The sequence below is a fragment of the Castanea sativa genome, chromosome 9, assembly GCF_040712315.1.
Source record: "Castanea sativa cultivar Marrone di Chiusa Pesio chromosome 9, ASM4071231v1".
Lineage (NCBI taxonomy): Eukaryota > Viridiplantae > Streptophyta > Magnoliopsida > Fagales > Fagaceae > Castanea > Castanea sativa.
The window spans coordinates 45419461-45444046 of NC_134021.1; the positions used below are offsets into that span (position 1 = coordinate 45419461).

The window sequence follows — 24586 nt, forward strand, 5'->3', positions numbered from 1 at the left end:
AAATATTATGGAATTCTATCCTATCAAAATTTAAAGGTCTTTCTAATTAAATAGGTAGTAAAGTTTTGTATGAATAGCTAGATTTAAGTAAAAGATCACGCCAATTAATTCATTTGATTCGAAAATCACTATAAATTACACATGACCTAGTTACATTCCATTCAGGAAAAAAGCAGAGAAACGAAGTAGCAGTAGTATTGATTTTAGCAATGGCAGCTTTCATCAAACTTCTTTGTGTATTTTTCTTCCTGAGTCTTGTTCGCGATGGTACGTAAAAGATTCATGCAGTGCATGCAATATATCCCTGAAATACATGGCCTTCTTACTACCATGCATATATATTCATTTGGAAGAATTTGTCGCTGCTCTTGATTTTACACACTAGCTAGCTAGAGTCACTCCTACATATATGTCTGTCTTCATTAAATATTTTGATAGTTATATATTTTGTTTACCAACTTAAAATAAATTTGAAATTTGTCAATACATTTATTAGTGTTTGTGTTGATGCTTCCTACGGAGTAATAGATTAGATTAATTTCGGTGTTACTGATTATTTCGTATTTCTTAAATTACAGGAAATGGTCAATGCTCCTTAGACAACGTATCAGTTGTTCAATCAAAAAGCAAATTAGTTGTACAACAAAAACCAGTGTGGAATGTGACAATCAATCTTGACTGCCCATGTACTCTCACAGATTTGGTATTAAGCAGCAATGGGTTTCAAACTGTATTACCTCTTGACCCTACCGTCATAGTTCAAAGCGGAAACCAATTACAAGTCACTGCTGATGGTGGAACGATTGCACCACACTCTAACACTGCCTTCGCCTACGCTTGGGACACTTCATTTTCATTCAATCCAGTTTCTGGCCAACCAAATTGTTCTTAACTAAGGAGGTTTCGTTTCACAGAGTTTATGATATTCTTTGTGGATTCACATTACATGATTTTTGTTGGTCATAGTCAAAATAAGAGCTTGAATTTTATTTGTATGGGATTTTATTTATGCGATCTACCTTAATAATATATATGATAAAAATTTCGTTGGATATATTATTGAATTTCAACTTTCTAACAATTTTACCGTGGCCATGTTCTTTCATAGCAGCATTTATCTCTCCTTTCATTTTTTATGTTGCAGCAAGTGAGTGAGCGTGTGTTTTTTTTTTTTTTCTTTTTTCCATTTTTGGGATCTTAAGCAGTTAACTAGTAATGTATGGGACGGAAAAAGTGCATTAAGCCCATTAGTGAGCGCATTAGTGCCAATTTCTTTTGCACTTTCTCCTCTTACAAGTTTTTTTATTTACCTATTTACCAAGAAAAAAAAATGTGTGGGACGGAAAGCCAACTATCCCTCGTGTTCTAGGCATAACTTCTTAAAGAAAAGATGGGAAAAGATTAGTTGGAAAGCTAGTTGAAAGCTGAGAAAGGCCCGTGTGTGTCACATTGGTTTGAAACAAACAATTTGAATTACAGTTCCCTTTTGTCCACTGAAGTTCTATTCGGTCCAATTTAGTCCATTATGTCTTATTCAGTCCACTTTGGTGAATTCAATCCACATTTTCCCTATTCGGTTCATTCAATCCACTTTCGTCCTATTCGGTCCATTTTGTCCTCTTTGATCCTATTCAGTCCATTCTGCTTACTTTAGTTTTAATTTTATTCGGTCCATATTTCTTCTATTTCGTCCATTCTATTTACTTCGGTCCTATTTGAGCCATTCAATCCACTTTGGCTCTATTCGATCCATATTGTCCACTTTAGATCTATTTGGTCCGTTCTGTCCATTTTGGTCCTATTAGGTCCATTTCGTTCTAATCTGTCCGCTTCGGTTCTATTTAGTCTAATTTAGTCCCGTTCGGTCCTATCTATCTACTTCGGTCCTATTCATTCCATTCATTCTTATCTGGTTCATGTGGTCCTATTCGGTCCACATTTTTCATATTCAGTCCTATTCTATCCATTTAGTCCACTTTGTTTCATTTGGTCCAATTCAGTCCATTCCAACCACTTTGGTTCTTTTTGATCCGCTTCAATCTTTTATTGTACACTTACATAATGGGGAAAGGCATGTTTGGGTTGAAAGCACCTAATCTAAATTCAAATTTATTAAAATATATATATATATATATATATATATATAAATCTCAAACTCGTAATATCTAAAATCTTCAATATAGCATTTATTGTTGTGAGGATACTTCCCCAATTAATCGGATTTATCCGCTTTGGGGAGCCAGTCCCTCACGGTTTATCGGCTCGTCCCCGAGTGCAGGCAGGATTTTCACCAGGAGCAAGGGCTAGACCTTGGACTCGCAGGCTTGACACCAAGTCCCACATCGGTTAGAGTTCCCTCCCACATATGGTTTATAAGCTTCTGGAGCGACCATATGTGTACCATTACTAGCACTCACATGTGTAGGAGTGGTACACATATGGTCGCTCCAGAAGCTTATAAACCATATGTGGGAGGGAACTCTAACCGATGTGGGACTTGGTGTCAAGCCTGCGAGTCCAAGGTCTAGCCCTTGCTCCTGGTGAAAATCCTGCCTGCACTCGGGGACGAGCCGATAAACCGTGAGGGACTGGCTCCCCAAAGCGGATAAATCCGATTAATTGGGGAAGTATCCTCACAATTGTTACTACGTTTTTGTTAAGCTATTTTAATATAGCATTTCAGTCCACTTGAATATGGCTAAATTTAAGTAAAAGTATTTCTAAATATAAAGGTTATAAATATACAAATGTAATCTTTAGGGCATTTATTCATTTGTTTTAACGTCGTTACTTTCATACGAATTGCATAAGGTTGAATATACATTTAAGCAAAATAAATAAATATTTACATATATATGTATGTATGTATAGTGAGAGAGAGAGAGAGAGAGAGAGAAAGAGAGAGAAATAACCTTTTGTGTGTAAAAATACTATGAATAGAATGGAAAAGAAAATTGTAAATTTATAGTAAGAGGAGGGGAATAAGAAAAGTAAAAAATAAAGGAAGATAAAGAGATAAAGGAAGAGTGAATTTTTTTTTTTTTATATACAAGATAAAATTTCTACTCTAGCCTAATTCAAATGTATATGTATATGAAGCTTCCTTCTGAAAAAGTGATATTAAACTAGAGAGAATGTTAAAAATTGGTAAACGATATGGCCGTTAATTAATGTGGCTCAACAGAAGCATAGCAACAATAAATGATATTCTTCAGCTTTTAGATATGCATAGTTACAAAGGTTTTTAGATATATATAGTTCAATTTTTGTAAGATTAGCTAGCTTTAAAGTAAAAGATCACGGAAATTAATTCATTTGATTCTCATTATAAATTACACAAGGCCCTATTACGTTTCCATTAAAGAAAAAGGAGAGAAACTAAGTAGCGGTATTATTGGTTTCGGCAATGGCAGCTTTCATCAAATTTCTGTGTGTATTTTTCTTCCTGAGACTTGTTAGCGAAGGTAAAAGATTCATGCAGTGCATGCAATCCCTGAAATGCATGGCTTTCTTACAATACCATGTATACATATTCATTTGGAAGAATTTGTCGCTGTTCTTGATTTTACACACTAGCTAGCTAGAGTCACTCCAACATGTCTGTCTTCATTAAATATTTTGATAGTTATTTACGTTTAGAACTCAAAACAGATTTGAAATTTGTTAATACATTTGTTTGTGTTTGCGTTCATGCTTCTCAATTAATTAGATTAATTTCGGTGTTACTAATTATTTTGTATTTCTTAAATTACAGGAAATTGTCAATGCTCCTTAGACAACGTATCAGTTGTTCAATCAAAAAGCAAATTAGTTGTACAACAAAAACCAGTATGGAATGTGACAATCAATCTTGACTGCCCATGTACTCTCACAGATTTGGTATTAAGCAGCAATGGGTTTCAAACTGTATTATCTCTTGACCCTACCGTCATAGTTCAAAGCGGAAACCAATCACAAGTCACTGCTAATGGTGGTACGATTGCACCACACTCTAACACTGCCTTCGCCTACGCTTGGGACACTTCATTTTCATTCAATCCAGTTTCTGGCCAACCACATTGTTCTTAACTAAGGAGGTTTCGTTTCACAGAGTTTATGATATTCTTGGTGGATTCACATTACATGATTTTTGTTGGTCATAGTCAAAATAAGAGCTTGAATTTTATTTGTATGGGATTTTATTTATGCGATCTACCTTAATAATATATATGATAAAAATTTCGTTGGATATATTATTGAATTTCAACTTTCTAACAATTTTACCGTGGCCATGTTCTTTCATAGCAGCATTTATCTCTCCTTTCATTTTTTGTGTTACAGCTTGTGTGCGTGTGTTTTATTTTGTATTTTTGTTGGGATATTAATGTTGGGAAATTGCCTCAAATTCCAATTGTGACTTGGAAAGTCAATTAGGTTTCTTAGTTCAAGAAGGAAAAATTAATTTGGGTTTTCTTTATATAGAAAGAAAGACTATTCTTTAGTGTGGAAAGAAAATTTATTTCTTAGTATGGAAGAAAAGACTATTCTTTGTTAGAGAAGTAATGCATTCCTAGTTTAAGAGTGAATAGGAAAAGAGTCTTATAAATAGACAATGTTGCAATGAATTTGTTGACTTTGGCCCAAGGGTCCTCTTTATCGGGGGAGGGAAAATTGAGCGTGAAACCAAAAGAGAAAAAAGAGATTTTCGCTTGGGAGAAATGTGAGGAGAGAGAAAAATTTGTCTCCTTTGAGAAGATAGCCAAGAAGGAAAGAGTAAAGAGTTACCGCCTTCGAAAAAATAACCAAGGAAGAGAGAGCCAAGGAGAAGAGAGCAAAGTATTGTTGCCTTGGAAAAGACAGCTAAGGGAGGAGAGAGCAAAGGGTTTCTGATATTAAGAAGATAGCTAAGGAGGAGAGAGCAACATGTTACCAAATTCGAGAAGATAGCCAAAGAGAGCTATGTGGAAAAGAGAAAAAATAAGGGAAAAAAAAGAAAAACTAAAAAGGAGAGAGCAAATTATTGCTGCCCTATAGATAAATAATTAGTGTGTGTGAGAACAAAGAAAAACAATGAGATTTTTCTTTAGCCATGAGACACAGAAAGTGTATGTGAGAGCAAAGAAAAATTTAAAAAAAAAAATTTCTCTAAACGTGAGACATACACAAGAGGTATTATAATTGATTTGAAAATAGTGAAATTGATTTGGAATTTGTGATCACATGGTTTTTCCCTTTAAAGAGAAAGGATTTTTCACGTTAATATTTGTGTTTTTGTGTGTGATTGCTATTTAGGATTAATAATATTGGTGGTAATACTATTCGGGACCCAACACTTAAAGTGTAGCAATGTATGGGACGAAAAAAGTGAATTGGGCCAACAAGACTTAGATATTGGATCCGACTCCCCCTAAGCCCCAATAGTGAGTGTGTTAGTGCCAATCTTCCTCCATGGTACCTTCAGCATGCAAGGATTGCCACCATCTCCTCTTATGCATTTTTTTTATTTACCCAAAAAAAAAAAAATGTATGGGACAGAAGATATACCGTGTGACATAGGTATGAAATATGTACATGTTTCAATTGAATCAAGATCTAAATTTTTTTATTGAAAAAATAAGGTATAAAAAACAGAAATGAAAAAACTGTAAATAAACGTACTTATAGGTATACTCTGTATATAATTTAATTGCATATTTATATTATCTTATTAATATAAATTTATATGATGTTATAAAAATTGAACTAAATAAGATTTTTTAATACATTTAGTATTTTTTTTTTCCCAAATTTTCTTCGTGATTTCAAGGAAAATACATCACAAATGAATAAAAATGTTTAATATATTCTTTCATTCACTTTCTTACCAAAAGGTCAAAGATTAAGAAAAAAAAATTGTTCACTTTGATGTGTTGTTGTGAATAGTGAATACATAAGGTCAAAGATTAAGAAAAAAAAATTGTTCACTTTGATGTGTTGTTGTGAATAGTGAATACATACGTCTCAAGCACATTCTTCCAAATGGTACAAAATTCATGTTGTATCTATAAAAAATGTTGTGTGAAGATAGTCTTCCAATCGCATACTTTCATACATTAACACAAAATACTTTTCCAACCAATAAATTAAATCTCCTACTTTATGCATTATTTCAAACAGGTTCAAAACAGACAACTTCCAACGAATAAATTAAATCGCCTATTTTATGCATTATTTCAAACAGGTTCAAAATAGATAATGAAAACAAAAATAGGAGCATTGCATTTTCATTTTCGTATAATAAACCATGGAAAATAAGCCATTGCAAGGGAGAGAGACCTAAACAAAAAGCATAACAACAGAAAAAACAAGAACCAAAATGAAGTAATAGAATTCTAACAAATTAAAAATAAAAACAATACAAAATACCTAGGTCTTTTCCAGCCACAAAATCAAGTACATAAAATTAATACTAGCATTAAGTCAAAATGTTTATTGATTTTCTATGGTCTATGGCTAATGCACATTGTCTTTCCTTCACCTCTCAATTGTATTTTACGTAAGTAAATCCAGTTTTCGAACATATAATATTCAAAGGGAACATATAAAAACAATCCAGTTTGCTCCTTTCAACATCTCTACCTGAATAAGTGAATAAAGACATGAACTATCCCAAAAGTAAAAGAAGAAGAAGACGAAATTAATGCATATGTCCATCTTCAAAGAGATTCAAGAATTCTACCAATCTCTTTATACTCAACGAACACATCTACAAATTTCTTGATCTCTAGTTCTCTAAAGTTCCTAAGAAGACAATGCTTTGGTGAAATATAAGAAGCTCACTCTCTTGATTATCTTATCTTTCATGAACATCACTGCTTGGAAAGTTACTTATCAGTTCTTACCATCTAAAGGGTCACCAAATGGCTCATTGCCCACGGCCAAACCCAGTAGCTCAACAGCCCATCGGGCTAATGGGCAGCCTAACCCGTTGTTAAGGCCCATGGGTAGCCCACTACCCCAATGGGTCAAGCTATGTGCTAGTTTTATGCCCAATGGGCTAGCCCATTAGCCAGGCATGTTGGCCCAACTTGCTGCCAAGCCCGATAACTTAGCATTTATAACAAAAATAAGTGAGGGGAGTATGGGAGAATGATCTTGAGACATTATAGAAAAAATTTTAGAAGCAATCATCTAACCATTAAGATATTTAAAGTGATCGTGATAAACTTCGTTTAGTAAATATATATTTTCTAGTAGTGTGACAACTTTAATTTAACCATTGGACATTTTTTATTTATTAAAAGCTTTACAAATAACCATTTAAAACCTTAATAAAAAAAAATTTAAATAAATTTCCAACCCTACCTGCTAGAGACAAAATGAGTATCACCCATAAGTAGGATCATAGGCTGAGATTTTTTCTTTAGACCCAACCTAGCCTGGCTTGTTAACTAATCAACAACCTACTATACCCCGCCTATTGTGCCTATGAGCCAAGTTAAAATAGCCCATTGACGACAGATTCACGACAGTCCTAAAGGACAAAGTACTTCATTCAATTAACACTAATGAGATTGATGTCATTAAAAATTATTCAACAAAATAACATATTTCTCTGTTTGGATAATTTTGATAACAAATAGTAAGAATGATTTGGAGTATGTTGTAGCCAAAAATAAAATATTAAAAAAAAATTGCGCTTTTTAAGACTAATAAACAAAATATGTATCCCATCAAAAAACAAAGACAAAAAAAAAAAAACAAAATAAAATATGTATACAAATGCCCTCAAGTCACATGGCTGAACAGTTCAGCGGCTTCAGACTTGTAGCCAACCATGGCAACACCCACTAGTAAGTATTAAGCTGGACCAAAACTGGTGACTTTTTGCACTGCTCAGCACCCTCCAAGTGAATAAAGCCAGAATCCAATCTTTAGAGAGATTCCAGAATTCTCACTCTTTAAACTAGACCAACACAGCTCATAGATTCCTTGATCTCTGCAATTCCAGAGGAAATAACTCCCCGATGAAAATGTGAGAAGCTTGCTCTCATCCTACATGAACATCTTCAGTAGGGCAGTACAAGGAGAGTGCCAACTTCTTCTCATGCTTCAAGGAAGCAATTGCTATTCAGACTTAGTGCACATCGTTACTCATTTATTAATCTTCTGTCTTTTCCCCCCAACCTTGTGTTTGCTTAAATTGGAAGCATTAGGTATATGAGTTGCTTCACCTTTCTTGCTTGTGTTAGTTGGCTCCTTTCTCTTTTCATGATTTGTCATAATTTGGTCGTGATTCCTCTTGCTCTTCTTTTGTCTTCCTTCCAACCGACCCTTTATTGATTTTGCATTATGAGAATGCCTAGCACTTTGAACTGCTCTTAAACCACCACCACTACCAGATGACGAGTGATGCTCATTTGAGCTAGGGATGGAGGCATAGGCATTGTTTTTCTTCTCTCTCTTTCTTTTCCTTTGTTCTACTGAACCATTCTCCTCAGGTATAGAACTCATTGCTTTGTGTTTCCTCTTCTCCAGCCTAAAAACAATAAAGCAAAATAAGAGATGGAAAGAAATAATAGAGCAAGATTTATCAAAAGAACAGAGCAGCATAAAAAATGTGATCAGTTGTACATGGATCCAGAAGCCTTCATAGATGAATCTGCAAGCATCATTTCTGTATCACCAGCATCAGATTCTTTGGAACTCGTTTTGCCATGGCGGTTCTGCAATAAGATACATGAGGACAACATAAGCTTCCATCATATATGTTTTTTTTTTATAAGTAATGGAAAATTTATTCAAATCATAAAAAAAAATCACCCAAGTATACACAACATACACAGCAGGGGATCATAACAATCAAGTACATAAGTTACAAACATCCATCATATCATAGATTGTAAAAGATGGAATGGCTTCCAACAATGGACATCCAATCAGTCAGCGTTCTAAAGAAGAAAAGTTTAAGATCAGCTACTGTCTTGTCTTTTATGAATCCTCAAAGCACCAATTGTTTCGCTCCCACAAAATGCGCCACATCAAGCAATGAGGAACAGTCATCCAAATTATCTTCCATCATATATATATATATGATGGAAGATATTATTAATAAAAAAAGCCAACCCAATTACATTGAGGATGTACTATGGGAGCACATATCAAGAACCAAAATTACAACGATCAAGTAATACAAGAGGGGAAAAACAAGAAGAATAAGACAAAACCACACTCCATTCAAGGAGAGTGCCAAAAAAAAAAAGATTTAATCTCTAGCGTAGAATGTTCACATCCCTCAAAGCTTCTAACATTCCTCTCACGTCAAATACACCATATTAAGCAATGAGGCACAAGTCTCCAAAAATCTATATTGCGATGTCACCCAAACTTACCCTACCAAGACTCAAACAACTCAATAACCTTACGAGGCCTAACCCAATGGATTCCAAATGAAATGATACTTCATCAAACACACTTCAAATGAACTCCCACCAAAAGAAAAACGGCTGCAGGAGGTACCTTAGATCCCTATGTTTAAACTGATAACGCTCATTCAGTAAGGGGGGCAAGAAAGTCTTTATGTGTCTTTAACTAGAGGACTTCATCTAATGAATGGCTGAGGACACACTATGAGACCAAATTGATAGTAGAGAATATAGGAAAAGGGTAAAATAAGAAAAGAATGCAAGGAAAACAATCAAACAACAGCCAATAGCTGGTCTATGTAACATTTTAATAACAAAATCAGAATATCTTACCCTCCCCCCCTAAAAAGAAAACAAAGCTTTCAGCGTTGGTGGTTTCATTCTGGTTTGTGACACTTGTGGTTGGGCCATTCCTAGCATTCTCTTACAAATGCATAAGGCGTTCCAGGCAATACAAGTGCAGGACCATACAAAGACACAGCCAGATACCTAGTTTCGAATACAAGCTTGTGTTTATTTCATGCACAATGTCTGTCAAACTCCTCCAGAATTCTAATCCCACTGAACTATCCCCCATCTCCGTATTTGCCATCCACCTAGTTGAGCTCACAGGATGTGCCTCTACCATGCTAATTGTGCATGACAAGTACAGCTACTCTTCAGAAAACTATCTTAAGACATGCTGCAACATTATATTGCTAATGTTTTTCTTAAGATTATAAAATAATTGCGAAGCCACATAAGCATGTGGCTTATTAATGCCTTGTGCCAGTCCTTTGACATTTAAAACAAGGCCTCGATGGAGAGGAACCTATGATCTGGCTATGCATCACCAATGATTTTTAGTAGAGATTACACTATTTAAAAATAATTCATTATGGTATAAAAAAGATCAAACTTGAGAGCCTAAACAGCTCAAAGGAGTTCTCAACCAATTGGATGATCAAGTCCCTCTCTTAAATTAAAATAAAATTAATAAACTATATTTAAAAATGAGCTTAAACGGGAAATGTAAGAATCACCTCAAAAACTGTCTTCAGAAAACTCTTATATTTCTCTGGAGTGACTGACTCAACTACTGCAGAACCACACTTCCGTATTATTATCTCCATTATGACAATGACCTGTGAATAAAGATGCACATACATATGTTTGAAAATTTCCAACACCAATATAATTTCATTTATTTATGTAAATAAGGCAATTAAGTGCTTAATGTCAAATTTGCAAGTGCCTTTGATCTAAAATGATGTCTGGAGACAGATGACCATGGTAAAACTTCATAGACAACATCAGACAGAAGCCTGTGTAGGTCTTTGGCTTGTAAGCATGACACTAGTACTTTCACGAAGCCCAAAACAGCCTGTTAAATATGCAATCAACTAATTAGCATCAAAAGCAGAATCGTACCAACACTGAATTTGGAGCAACTAAGAGAACACTCACTTTTATAACTTCCACCACTTTGGTATGCAGCAAAGATAAAAGTGAGGGGACAATATCAGGCATTGAAAGACAGATATCTGCATCCTGATAAACCAATACTGACAGGGCAGACACAGCCCCACTCTTTATATGAGGAGATGAACCAGAAAGATAGCCCATTATCTGATTATTGTAAAATCAATAGATATTAAAGATGAAAGCAGATGGGGAAGCGGTAACTCATCCAATAATCAAGTAATTAAAAAGTACCATCTGTATTAAATCAGATGTTAAAGTAGAATCATTAATATACTTACCATGCCAATCAGTTTGTGATAAGGTGCATCAGAAATAGCTGATGAGTCTTTCAAGCTGGCACTTATCTTAAGGAGAATATCATAAGCAGCTTTCCTGAATTCTTCGTTTCCCTACATATAAAAAAAATTTATAAAAAAAAACACATTAGCAGTGCAGAAATCTCTCTTATCGCAAAATTGGCAACTTTTTTATAGGTAGATAGATGGGGAGGTGGGGTTTGGACGAACATGGGGCACCACAAAGGATGCCATTACCATTGGCTGTCTCTTGAACCCAGAAATGGTAACTCTGGTTCAATAGCAAATAAGAGTTATAAAAAGGGTGTGAATACAATGGAACTTAAGTAATGTTGACACAAGAAGCTTCAAAAGGCTCAAGTACTAAGCTTACTTCAAAAAGTTGACAACAGAAATGTATATTCATCAAAAGGAAAGATAGAATTAGATCACAGCCCCCCGCTACAACATACATACAAAGAAAATTAAGAAAACATAAAACTATTAAAAAGGGAGAAGGAAATACTGGCATACAACTGCCAACTTATACAACCTAGTTTCCCAGAAGTTGCAAGACAGTAGAGCTCTTAAGGGCCTCTCCATGCTTTCAGATGATCCACTAAATGTACATACAGTCAAGTATCCTCATTATTCATGGATGCATTGACTCCCGAACTGGAAATCATAATTGACTTCAAATGAATATTCAATTTATCGGAAAAAGACTTAACGTGGATAGATATATCTACCTCGAATGCTACTTTAGTGGCAGCTAGCTATGTTGCACGGACATGGACACGGCGATACGGCAATTTTTGAAAAAGAAGGACTCGACACGGCATGAACACGGTAATTAAATAATTAATTAAATTTTATATTTAGGCATATTTTTTAATATTTTTAGATATAAAATTCGTTTATGTCTAAAATTTAAATTAAAACTACAAAATTAACACCCAAAGTAATACAACAATATACATATAATGTTTAGAGTACAAACCAAAAGTTTAAATAAACTACATTCAACATCAAACTAGAAACATAAAAGTGATCGTGAGAGTGGGATGAAAAAAAAAAACATTATATTATATGGCACATAATATTAATGTAACAACATTACATTATATGGCACATAATATTAATGTAACAACATTATATAATATATATCCCACTCTCACGGTCACACAGTGACCGTGAGAGTTGGATTAAAAAAAAAATGCGTTATAAGTTAAATACTTAAATAAGCAACCCGTCCCATTCACCCAACCAAATGGCCAACAAATATTTGAAAGAAAAAAAAAAACAAAGAGAAGCTTAAGCCAAGAGGTCGGACCTGAGATGTCCACGCCGAGAGAGAGAGAGATCGGAAGGGACAGGGACGGAGCGACATCTATGGAGCTCGCCAATCGGCCCAATCTAGCTCCAGCGAGGGACAGAGGGCAGCGGCACAGCAGGCAGAGGTCAGAGGGAGGGTGGGTGAGAGCTTGAGAGGTGGGTTTCGGGCTAATGAGTTCTCACTTCTCAGACTTTGTTTTAGGGTATATCATGAAATCAACGGTATTGATAAGTCCATCTGTCAAAATCTGTGATTTTCCTCCTTTTTTTTTCTTTTTTTTTTTTTCATTGCTAGCATGTCGGATGTGTCGAAGCCGCATCGGTGCCGTGTCGGAGACTTGTTGGAGAAGTGAAAAAAAAAAATAGACACTGCTCGGACATCGGAGTCCGGCGAATCGTACCAATTCCGGTGTCCGACACGTGTCGGACACGGACAGGTCGCCAAAAATGGCGTGTCCGTGCAACCTAGGCAGCTAGCCTTCCACTATCAAGCCTTATTGTGAATCATGTCACAATCCATCAATAGTAGGTTAATGGAAGTGAACAGCCATTGTCTAATTAAGAGGTTTAAGCTACAAGCTTCTTGGCCTAAAAAAATTAAAGGATAGAACTGAGTGACACGTATAGGATAAAGATCTCATTATTCCCAGTTACAAGGTCAAGTCTAAAATTCAGTCAGAGCTTCAAAGATGTACGCTTAAGAAACTAACAAGCTTGAGAGAAAGAGAGAGAGAGAGAGAGAGAGAGAGAGGCAACGGGCTAAACAAAAATGGGGTAAAGCATTTACAACATCATACTTCTGGAAATAATAGCTTTTACCTCCTTTAATGTGAGTATAATCTCATTGAGAATAAGAAAAGCCTTTGTGTTCTCCTCCAACCTCATCTGCACAGAGCATACAAAGATTTAACAAAAATTCAGCAAAAGAAATTGAACTGCCTTTTTAAAACTGTATAGAAAAGGTTGCTGCTTCACAAATAAGGCAAAAAAGTGTAGATGTCTGTAGGGAACCAACTAAACTACAAGTAATGTGCCAAATGAGTTCAAAGCATGTAATTATGAATGAGCCAGTTAAGCATAGGTCTTCACCCCCCCCCCCCCAAACACACACCCTAGACCATGATTAAAAACTAAGAGCATTGGTCCATGACATATGTTTGCAATACCTTTTTTTTAATAAGTAATAAGATTTATTGATATCAAAAGAGAGACACCCAAGTACAAAGAAGTGTATAGGTTCGCATCATGCAGAATCTCAAGGATCACAACCCGAAGATTTTTTTGAGCGTCTTGGTGCCGGAAAGATCGAGAGGGAAGTGTTCATATCGTATATCCTGGCGCGAGTCATACACGTGGAGGAGGCAGTGCCACCCATGAGGATGATGCCAAGGCCATGCAGAGGGAGATTGACCACCTCAAGAAGAAGCTAGGCCGTGTCAGACGAAGGCGGGCTTCACCCCCATCCAATCCTTCTTTAGGGGATTCCCGGGGAAGCTGTTACAGTTCAAGGTCCAGGACTCCCCCTAGCGAAACCTTCTCTTGCGAAGGGGATGACCTACCAGGTCGTAAGCATAGGAAGCTTCCCTCCAGGGGCTTGGGGAATGATGCTATGAGCCGAGCGTTACACCAACTCTCCAAATCGCCCTTCTCACGCAGGATTGAGAAAGGAAGGCTCCCTAGATGATTCACCCAGCCTACCTTCACCATTTATAATAGCCGGACAAACCCAGTGGAACATATGAGCCACTTTAATCAGAGGACGGTGGTGCATTCTCAGAACGAAACCTTGATGTGCAAAGTCTTTACTTCTAGCCTGGGACCTGTTGCTATGAGATGGTTCAATAGACTAAAGTCGGGGTCTGTCAGTTCGTTCAGGGAACTTGCTAGGGCATTCGCGTCTCGGTTCATTACATGCAGTAGAGTTCCTCGACCGTTAGACTCGCTATTATCTATGGCCATGAGGGAGGGTGAGACATTGAAAGCATACTCCGACAAGTTTTGGGAGATATTCAATGAGATAGATGGAGATTTTGACGAGGTGGCGATTAATACTTTTAAAGTGAGCCTTCCCACTGATCATGATTTAAGGAAATCCCTGACCAAAAAGCCCGTACGAAGTGTACGTCGCCTCATGGACCGTATTGACGAGTACAAAAGGGTTGAGGAAGATCAACAACAGCGTAAGGGTAAGGTGAAAGTTATCCTGCAGGAGAGAAGGGATTTCAGGTCGGACAGATACCATAACAACAAGCCGAGGAGAGACTACTCTGGGCAATCTGGTCCAGCCACTCCTCAAGCAGTTAACACTGTAATCTGAGAACCAGTGCACCAACTGTTGGAGAAGGTCCGAAAGGAGCCCTACTTCAAGTGGCCCAGTAAGATGGTCGGGGATCCAATGAAGCGAAATCAGAACCTCTTTTGTCAATATCATCAGGATGTAGGTTATACTACCAAGAATTGTCAGACCCTCTGGAACCATCTGGAGCAGCTTGTTAGCGAGGGAAAATTGAAGCAAGACTTGTATCAACCAAACGGGCAAGACAGTCAGTCAGGTTCAAATAATCAGAAGAACAACTTATCTCAGCCGCCCTTGGGAACGATTAATGTCATCTTCGCTGCACCTGGCAGGACCGGTTCCTGTCCTACCAGGGTGATGGAGATGTCACACTCCCAGGCCGAGGAGTCAGGCTCGAAGCCGAAGAGAATTAGAAGGAATGTGCCTATCTTGGGATTCTCTGAGGAGGATAAGGTTAGGACCATCCAACCCCATGATGATGCCCTAGTGGTCACTTTGAGGATAGGGAATTACGATGTCAAAAGGGTGATGATCGATCAAGGCAACGGCGCGGATATTATGTACCCTGACTTATTCAAGGGGCTAAGGTTAAAACTAGAGGATCTCACTCCTTATGACTCGCCATTGATAAGTTTTGAAGGGAAGGCTGTCATTCCGAAGGAACAGATTCGATTGCTTGTACAGTCGGGCTCGAAAACAATCGAGGTGGATTTTATTGTGGTTGACGCATATTCCCAATACACGGCCATCCTTGCCAGGCCTTGGCTGCATGCTTTGGGTGTCATCTCCTCAACTTTACATGTTAAAGTAAAATTCCCTTCGGGGCGATTCATCGAAGAAATTCTTGGCAGCCAATCAGTGGCAAGACAATGCATATCGGCTGCAATACTGCATCAAGCCAAATCAGAGTCCTCGACCTCGGCTATGAAGGACTTATAGCAATTAATAACTCTGGATGCGCCCGATGCGGTGACAGCAGAGAAAGCCATGTGTGAAGATTTGGAGAGGTTTCTAATAGCTGACGACCCCGAAAGGTTCTTTCAAGTTGGGATACGATTACCACACCAAGAGAAGATGGAATTAGTCAAGTTTTTGAAAGACAATATTGATGTCTTTGCCTGGGATCCCTATGAGGCCCTAGGGGTTGACCCAAGCTTCATTTGCCATCATTTGAACATCAACCATGCCGTTGTTCCTAGGAGGCAACCACCTCGGCGTTCCTCCAAAGAGCATTCAGAGGCTGTCAAAGAAGAGGTGCTTAAGCTCAAAAGGGCTGGTGCTATTAAAGAAGTTTTCTACCCAGAGTGGTTGGTGCACACAATTGTGGTGAAAAAGAAGAGCAAAAAGTGGAGAGTATGCATGGACTTTACAGACCTAAACAAAGCCTGCCCAAAAGGACTCGTTCCCGATGCCACGCATCGATTAGCTTGTGGATGCTACGGTCGGGCATCCTCGGATGAGCTTTTTAGATGCTTTCCAGGGTTATCACCAAATACCATTGGCGTTGGGTGATCAGGAGAAGACTGCTTTCATTACTCCAACAGGGAACTATCACTATAAAGTGATGTCATTCGAGTTGAAAAATGTCGGGGCTACTTACCAAAGGATGATGACTAGAATGTTTGAATCACAACTTGGAAAGACCATTGAGGTATATGTGGATGATATGGTAGTAAAGAGTAAGGTAGTGCCTATGCATGTAAAAAATCTCGATGACACCTTTCAAATACTTAGGAAGTGCAAGCTGCGTGTTAACGCCTCAAAGTGTTCTTTTGGGGTGGGTTCCGGAATGTTTTTGGGCTACATGGTAACTCATAGAGGAATAAAGGTGAATCCAGCACAGGTTAGAGCCATTCAGGGCTTGCAACCACCTCGGAATCCAAAGGAAGTTCATAAATTGACCGGGATGATGGCTGCTCTCAGCAAATTTATCTCTCGGTCAACTGACTAGTGTAGACCTTTTTTCCAACTATTAAATAAATGGAAAAGATTCCAATGGTCCGAGGAGTGTGCTTTAGCTTTCCAACAGCTTAAGGAATATCTTTCCTGACCGCCCATTATGTCTCGTCCAGAGGTCGATGAAATTTTGCTTGCATACCTAGCCGTGGCCGTCTATGCAGTCAGCCTAGTTCTTATAAGGGACGACGGCAGGGTACAAAGACCGGTCTATTATGTCAGCAAATCCTTGAATGAAGCTGAGGTGCGTTATTTACCTTTAAATAAGGCAATTCTGGCTATAGTCCATGCCACACAGAAGCTTCCTCACTATTCCCAGTCCCACACCGTTGTGGTTTTGACCCAACTGCCTTTCAAGTCAGTGTTACGGAGTGCCGACTACTCGGGAAGGGTAGCCAAGTGAGGAACTATTCTGAGAGCTTTTGATATTAAATACATACCACGCACCTCGGTGAAGGGCCAGGTTTTCGCGGATTTGGTGGCAGAGTTCGCTGAACCATCGTTAGAAGAAACTGCGAAGGAATCACACATGGATGAAAAATCAGTTGGCATGATCACGAGCAAAGGACCTCCGATTTGGAAAGTGTATGTTGATGGGGCAGCCAACCAGAGGAGGTCTGGTGCTGGGCTTGTTTTGGTATCCCCTGAGGGAATTGTCTTTGAAAAATCATTGAGATTAGCGTTCTCGGCTACTAATAACGAGGCCGAGTACGAAGCGGTCTTGGTTGGTATGAGTATGGTACGTAGAATGGGGGGAAAGAAAGTTCATATGTTCTCGGACTCTCAGTTAGTTGTGGGTCAAGTGACAGGGACCATGGAGGCCAAAGATCCAAGAATGCAAGAATACTTGACCCACGTCAAGTGTTTACAATCCGAGTTTGATTCCTTCATCCTTTCGCACATTTCTAGAAGTGGAAACACACATGCGAACTCATTGGCTACTTTGGCGACATCCTCGGCTCAATGTTTGCCTAGGATTATCCTCATCGAAGACTTGCTAGAACCAGCTCTAACTACTGCAAGTGCCATCCATATCCATCCGATAAGGCCTGGACCTAGCTAGATTGACTCTGTGGTCTCTTTTCTAAAAAGCGATATTCTTCCCGAGGATAAGTCTGAAGCAGATAAGATTCATCGAAAGGCGTCTCGTTTCTGGTTGTCCAAAGATCATATTTTGTATAAATGCTCCTTTTCCGAACCATACTTGCTATGTGTACATCCTGAGGCAACGAAGACATTTTTGGAGGAATTGCATGAGGGAATTTGCAGAAGCCATACTGGGGGGAAGTTCCTTAGCCTATAGGGCTCTGACTTAGGGATATTGGTGGCCCAATATGCAAAGGGAATCTCAAGACTACGCGAGAAAGTGTGACCAATGCCAAAGGTTCGCTCCCAACATTCATCAGCCTAGGGGAGTCCTTAATCCTTTGTCCAGTCCTTGGCCATTCGCTCAATGGGGGTTTAATATAGTTGAGCCTTTTCCGAGGGCTGTGGGAAACAAAAGATAGCTACTCGTCGAAACTAATTACTTCACCAAATGGGTCGAAGCTGAGCCTTTATCAAATATTAGGGATATCGACTCCAAGAAGTTTATCTAGAAGAATATTATCACTAGATTTGGGGTACCTCACACACTTATTTCAGATAATGGCGTCCAATTTGATAGTAGAGCTTTCAGGAAATATTGTAGTGACATGGGCATCACAAACAGATACTCCACCCCAACTTATCCTCAGGGAAATGGGCAGGCCGAGGCCATTAACAAAGTCATAGTCGGTGGACTCAAGAAGAGGCTGGATGATGCGAAGGGTAGATGGGTAGAGGAGCTACCACATGTTTTATGGACGTATCGGACTACGCCGCGCAAATCCACTAGAGCAACACCATTCTCTATGACCTATAAGGCCGAGGCGGTGATACCTTTAAAATCTGGTTTCCCCACGCTAAGGACGAGTTCTTTTAGCCCGAAAAATAACGATGGTCTCTTGGAGAAAAGCCTGGATCTGTTTAAGGAGCGGCGAGAGGCCGCTATGGTTCAAATGGCTTATTATTAGCAGAAGCTTAAACGAGGGTATGGTGCCCATGTGAAGCTAAGGCCACTAGCGCCTAGGGATCTGGTGTTGAGGAAAGTTGTGGGTACTGCCAAAAACCCAGCATGGGGAAAGCTATCACCAAATTGGGAAGGACCCTATCGGATCATCTCTGTAGCGGGCATAGGATCATATTGATTAGCTAATCTAGATGAAAAAATTGTACAACGCCCCTGGAATGTAAACAACCTACGAAGGTATTATTATTAATAAAAAGTACTTTTTTCGCTCGTTGTTCAAATTATCAATGTGTACTTAGGTTTATCTCTTAAAATTTCTAAGTATCAAACAGAAACTTGGACATGCATGGTCCTCGGACCACATGTCTTGTGGAATTTGATATCTTATAAAGTGTCAAAACAGAAACTTGGTCATGCATGGTCCTCTGACCACATGCCTTGTGGAAATTAATATCTTATCAAGTGTTAAACAGAAACTTGGTCATGCATGGTCCTCGAACCACATGCCTTGTGAAAATTGATATCTTATCAAGTGTCAAACAGAAACTTGGTCATGCATGGTCCTCAGACCACATATCTTGTGAAAATTAATATCTTATCATTTGTCAAACAGAACCTTAGTTATCTCGAGTCCACAAACCTTCTACTTTGGAGAAATTAACATTTCAAGTTACAATTTCTAAGTATTAAACAGAAACTTGGACATGCATGGTCCTCGGACCACATGCCTTGTGGAAATTGATATCTTATCAAGTGTCAAATAGAAACTTAGACATGCATGGTCCTCGAACCACATGCCTTGTGAAAATTGATGTCTTATTATGTGTTAAACAGAACCTTAGTTATGTCGGGTCCACAGACCTTCTACTTTGGGGAAATTAACCTTTCAAGTTACAATTTCTAAGTATTAGATAAAAACTTGGACATGCATGGTCCTCGGACCACATGCCTTGTAAAAATTGACATCCTACTTGTTGTAGAAAGGAAGTTTAGTTATGTCGGGTCTTTGAACCCTCTACTTTGAGAACATTAGCAAAAACCATATCACATTAGTGTTGAGGAGTTGATGAAACACTTGGATTTCTTTATGCCCCAAATTAAATTCTAAGTTAAGTTTTTGATTGTATATTGTTGTGTCACATATGTTATGCTCTTGAGGCATGATTTGCAAAGTATAAGCTAAGTATGTATACTTCTATTTAAAGTCATGACAAATTGAAATATTGCAAGTGGTGTTAATTGTTTCATTCATTCATTTTTGTGCTGATGAGCATTTTTATACTAAAAAATTGGAAGTCAAATGAACATCAAACCAAGTAGTTTGTCATTAATTTCTATCAATGTACATTCAAAGCAAAAATTTTAAAAATTTGTTACATGACAAAAAGAGAAGTCCGAACTAACCTAGACCTTAAGCCTTAGAAGGGGGGCTCTGCTCGGAAGTGCTGTCAGCCTCTGTGCGTTTCAGCTCTATTTTGAATGAGGACTGAGCTTGTTTTCCCTTATCTATTGCCACCAGTGGAGGGACATTGGGCTCGACGCTTTGGCTCGTAGTCTTCTTGGCCCTATCACCCTGTTCCTTCTCTTTGTTGGAACTCTTAGGTTCTGTAGGAGTTGGAATGGACTCTGGGATCATAGGAGGGAGCATGGAAGATGCTGTCTTAGGGGCAGGGGCGACAGGAGGAAGTTCTTCTATCACCTGGATGTCTAGGGGAAGCTAGATGTTTTCGGGCTTCCTCAACTCAGAAGTTGAGGGAATCCCTGCCACATTTAAGGCTTCCTCCTACACTTGTTGACAATACTCTCGGCACAGCCCGGTGAACTCCTCAGTTAGCTGGTTTTCTGTCGCCACTACCCGTTCCTTGTAAGCGACCTTCTTCGCGGCCTCCATGGAGTCCTTGAAGGTACGAGCCTCGTCCTTTATCCTAGCAAGCTCCTTCTTCAGGTCGGAGTTTTCCTGTTGAGTTTTAGATAAGTCTTCATCCTTTTAACGAAGAAGCTTGCGTTGCCCCTCCACTTGGGTCCTCATTGTCTTCAGGCTAGCCTCGACGTCGTCATTTTCCCTCTTTAGCTCTACCAGCTGTGTGGTTAGCTTCTCGTTCTATGCAAGAGTTTGGCCTAAGGACTTCTCGGTCTCTTGCCTAAGCTCCAGTTCAAGTCTAGCCTTCTTCCGAGAATCTTCCACCCACTTCTCAGCAGCAAAGACTTCCTAGATGGCCTGTGGTGAAATATCAAAATGGATGCACCATTAGTAACGCAAGTCTCAAGTACATAAGAATGTTTCTTACGATAAGGAGTAATGAAAGAATAAGGTGAGGATAAGACTTAGATACTCACAAGGGCCAAGTCCCTTTTTAGTGAAAGGAACAGATGCGGCTGGTTCATCTTTTCCAGGGCGTCCATGTCCTTGGGCAGAAGAAGGGGACATTCCAAGGCGTCGGCCAGGTGGAGAGCATGGCCTTGCTGGAATGCCTTGATACTAGACTAGCAGGAGATTGGTGCCCCGTCCAGTTTAAGCTTGGGAGACTAGTTAGCCGGTACACGGCGTACCTCGGCAAAGTCCCTATTCTCCCCACTTTCTACTAAAGAGGCACGTCCCTTGCCTTTGCTAGGTTTTTGTTGTAGTTGTTGTTGTTGTTGTTATTGTTGTTGCTTCAGCTTCTTCTGCCTCTTCGCATCTGCCTCCTCGGCCTCACTCTTCCTCTTCTTCTTAGGCTCCGGAACGGGAGGTTTAGGATCGGAGGGAGGAGGGGGTGGTGACAAGGACGGAGGGACCTGCGACCCACACGTTCCCTTTTTAAAGACTCTCGCGCCCCTCTTATGCATTAGCTGCCATAAAGCATCCATATCTTTTTTTTCGGAGCTGGAATCAGGCTGTGCAATCACCAGACCTTGTATGCCCGAAGTTTCGGCGGGCGTGCGTTCCTCGTCCGAGAGGATGACGAGCTGCTCCTCTCTGGCTCTCTCGGCTTCCACGAGTTGAAATTGGTCTATCTCCTCGTCCAATGATTGTTACGAGGACGCTTGCTCTTCTCGAATGGCAGTTGTCTGGGAGTGTGCCGAGAGGGGAATCGTTGCGATAGGGCGAGTATACAAGATGATGGAGGGGTTGTCTAGGAGTTCATGGTTGGAAAGGAAGCTGGGTCGTGCCACATCTATCCTTCTGCGTCATTTGTCTCCCGCAATGATCGCGTTGTCGATTTCTTGGAAGTCCACTGATATAGAGTCGTATCCTAGTATCAGGTAGGCAGCTCTCACTTGTAGGTCTTCATTCACGAAGACTTCGGAGCGAAGGACACGGTTCAAGTCAGCAACGTTGCAGAGGCTGAGATGTAGGTGTACGTGTTGTTTATCTGTGAGAAGAAACATCCGAGAAAACAAGCATGGTCAGACTAGTGATAAACATCAAGACAAAAAGGAATAATGTGCAATAAAGATTAAAAACGGTAAAGGCAACGGGATTGAATCATGGGTTAGGAAATCTAACTCCTAAAGAGTCACACCTGGCTTTCCCCATTCGACTAAGCAATGAGGACCGTTAGACCAGTTGCCTGAGGCGATGAGATAGTCGTCTTTCATGCCTTTGTTGGATTTGGGAAGACAGGAAATTAGCCTAATAATGCTAGATCTGGATTTAATGTAATATCCTATATTTTTGAATTTACAGCACTCGTACATATAGACAACATCGTGCCATGTGAGGTTCAGACCCATTTGCTCTTTCAGAGCATCAACACAACCTAAAACTCTAAACATGTTTGGTGTGCATTGGTCTAGGCATAACCTATGGTTGTGAAGGTATTCACTGGTCACGTTTTTCATAGAGAGAGTCATCCCACCTTCTATGAAGGTGATCATGGGAATGAGAACTTCTCCCTCTCTTCTAGCGTTACCTACGGCTTCTACTGGGCAATATCTTAAGCCTACGTCATCAGGAATCTGGTATTTAGCCCTAAAACCCTCCATACCGGCGTCGATATCAACTAGACACTTAAATCTACCCATTTTGTGAGAGTGAAAATGAAAGTTAAAAGAAGGAAAGGAGTTTAAATGGTGGCCGAGGACAGAAGCCAAGAAGGAATGAATAAAGAAAAGTGAAAACTTACGGGAGTTGGCTATGCGATTCTTCACGAGCTTCTGGAGAGAAAAGGTAATGATTGACACTTAGATGCGATTGATTTCTGAAAGAATGAATGAAGGTACGGGTTTCTAGGCATTTTGACGTGCGGGAGGCGACCTCGAAATTAAAATTCTCTCGCTCAAATTTTCAAAGCCAATCTGAGCCGTTGGATGCGCATCCCACCATTAAATGTGGAGAACAAGATGTAACTTGCGGTCATAAATGCGCGCGTTCCAGATTTCGAAGCGTCAAAGGCATTTTCAGGGAACGAAAGGACCCATACACGTGTGGTGGTTTACAAAGTGTGTGAAAGGTATGCTAATCAGTTCAAAACTGTATTTCTCTCCTCGGATGTGAGGGGGAAAAAAAAAGTTTTAAGGGGCTATTGTGGGGGGTAAAAGCTCTTGAATAAAAGTTTGGGCTTTGGGCCTAATTGACTAGTACCAGTTTGTTTTGATCAAGGCCTCTAGGCCCACAAGTCAGTCTGCACTATAGAGGTCCGAGGAGTTGTCCGAGGAGGAATGGCTCCTCGAACAGGCCCAGCAATGACCCTGAGACTTGCTAAATGGGTTAGAGGCAGAATTCTGAAAGAACTGATGGGTAAGAGGGTGATCCAAGCACCCTTTAGAAGCAGGAACATATGAGAAATATCTAAGAAAAAAGCTGCTACCACCACATTAAAGGCCCTACATCTACCTCCCTGGCCACATTAATGGGGAAATGACCTCTGAACAGTAGAATTCAACATTCCTGCTATTATTTGAAGACTTCAAGAAGGTGGTGGATGGGACAAGTATCTAAGGGGAAGATTTGTATGACACGTGGATGAACCAGTGAAGGAGAAGAAGTATATAAGGAGACGAGAGAGGAAAGAGGAGGGATTGGCACCTTTTACTGAGAAAAAATAAGAACTAATAATTGTAAACTTTAGCATAGAAAGAGAATATTTATACAAATCGTCCTCGGCTTACGTCCGAGGAAGTCTCCTTGCCATATTTGTTTATCACTTGCATAAATTGTGGCACTCTAACCTGTTAATCAAACTTCCAACATCCCGAACCTAGGATTCCAAATCCATACTCTACAACAAGCAAAAGAAAGAACTTTAATACGTTTGTAGACCATTCAAGCCAAATTTACTTCCCAACTTGGGTCTATGACCAAGTTAGCAAGGGAAATGAGATAGTCATGGAAGATGCCATGGAGGAGGAGAAGAAAATGGTTAAGAAGATGATCATGATTGCATTATGGTGCATACAAATGAAGCCTAGTGATCGTCCTTCAATGAACAAAGTAGTAGAAATGCTTGAAGGAGCAGTTGAATGCTTACAAATGCCTTCCAAGCCTTTCTTATCATCACTAAGAGATGTAGGAGACAACTTAAGTCCAACTTCCTCATCAATTCAATTAGGTGAATCAAGTCAATCAACTCAAGTTTAATTGCAGACAGCTAATATGTCAAGTAGACTAATTTACTTGGCAAAGTATTATGTATTTTAGGTGTCGGTTAATTTTATAATAAATTTGGTTGTAATCTCTACTAAAGTTTCTTGTAATGAAAATGTTTCAATATAATTGGTTTCAATATAAAAATAGAATCAAAATAGGAAATTATGTAAAAACTAGCTGACTTTAAAAGGCCAACCCTCAAAGTCAAGGTAAACGGCCAAAATCAGGTCCGGGGCAATGGTCAATAGTCCTAACTCT

At 39.2% G+C, this 24586-nt stretch overlaps 3 protein-coding genes across 3 annotated transcripts; 2 read left to right on the top strand and 1 right to left on the bottom strand.

Annotated features, from left to right (window-relative positions):
* Positions 1-209: 209 nt before the first annotated feature.
* Positions 210-892, top strand: LOC142609306 (uncharacterized). Its single transcript, XM_075780881.1, has 2 exons — positions 210-267; positions 579-892. The coding sequence occupies exons 1-2, from the start codon at positions 210-212 to the stop codon at positions 890-892; spliced, it is 372 nt and encodes a 123-aa protein (XP_075636996.1).
* Positions 893-3406: 2514 nt separating this feature from the next.
* LOC142609307 (uncharacterized) lies at positions 3407-4068 on the top strand. The gene is made up of 2 exons (XM_075780882.1): positions 3407-3464; positions 3755-4068. The coding sequence occupies exons 1-2, from the start codon at positions 3407-3409 to the stop codon at positions 4066-4068; spliced, it is 372 nt and encodes a 123-aa protein (XP_075636997.1).
* Positions 4069-7551: 3483 nt separating this feature from the next.
* On the bottom strand, positions 7552-14164 carry LOC142609308 (ribosomal RNA-processing protein 12-like). The gene is made up of 8 exons (XM_075780883.1): positions 14156-14164; positions 13277-13342; positions 11126-11236; positions 10830-10991; positions 10618-10746; positions 10406-10507; positions 8593-8684; positions 7552-8497 (listed from the first exon to the last, which is right to left on the bottom strand). Exons 1-8 carry the CDS (start codon positions 14162-14164, stop codon positions 8113-8115), a joined length of 1056 nt encoding a protein of 351 aa, XP_075636998.1. The 3' UTR covers positions 7552-8112.
* Positions 14165-24586: the final 10422 nt, after the last annotated feature.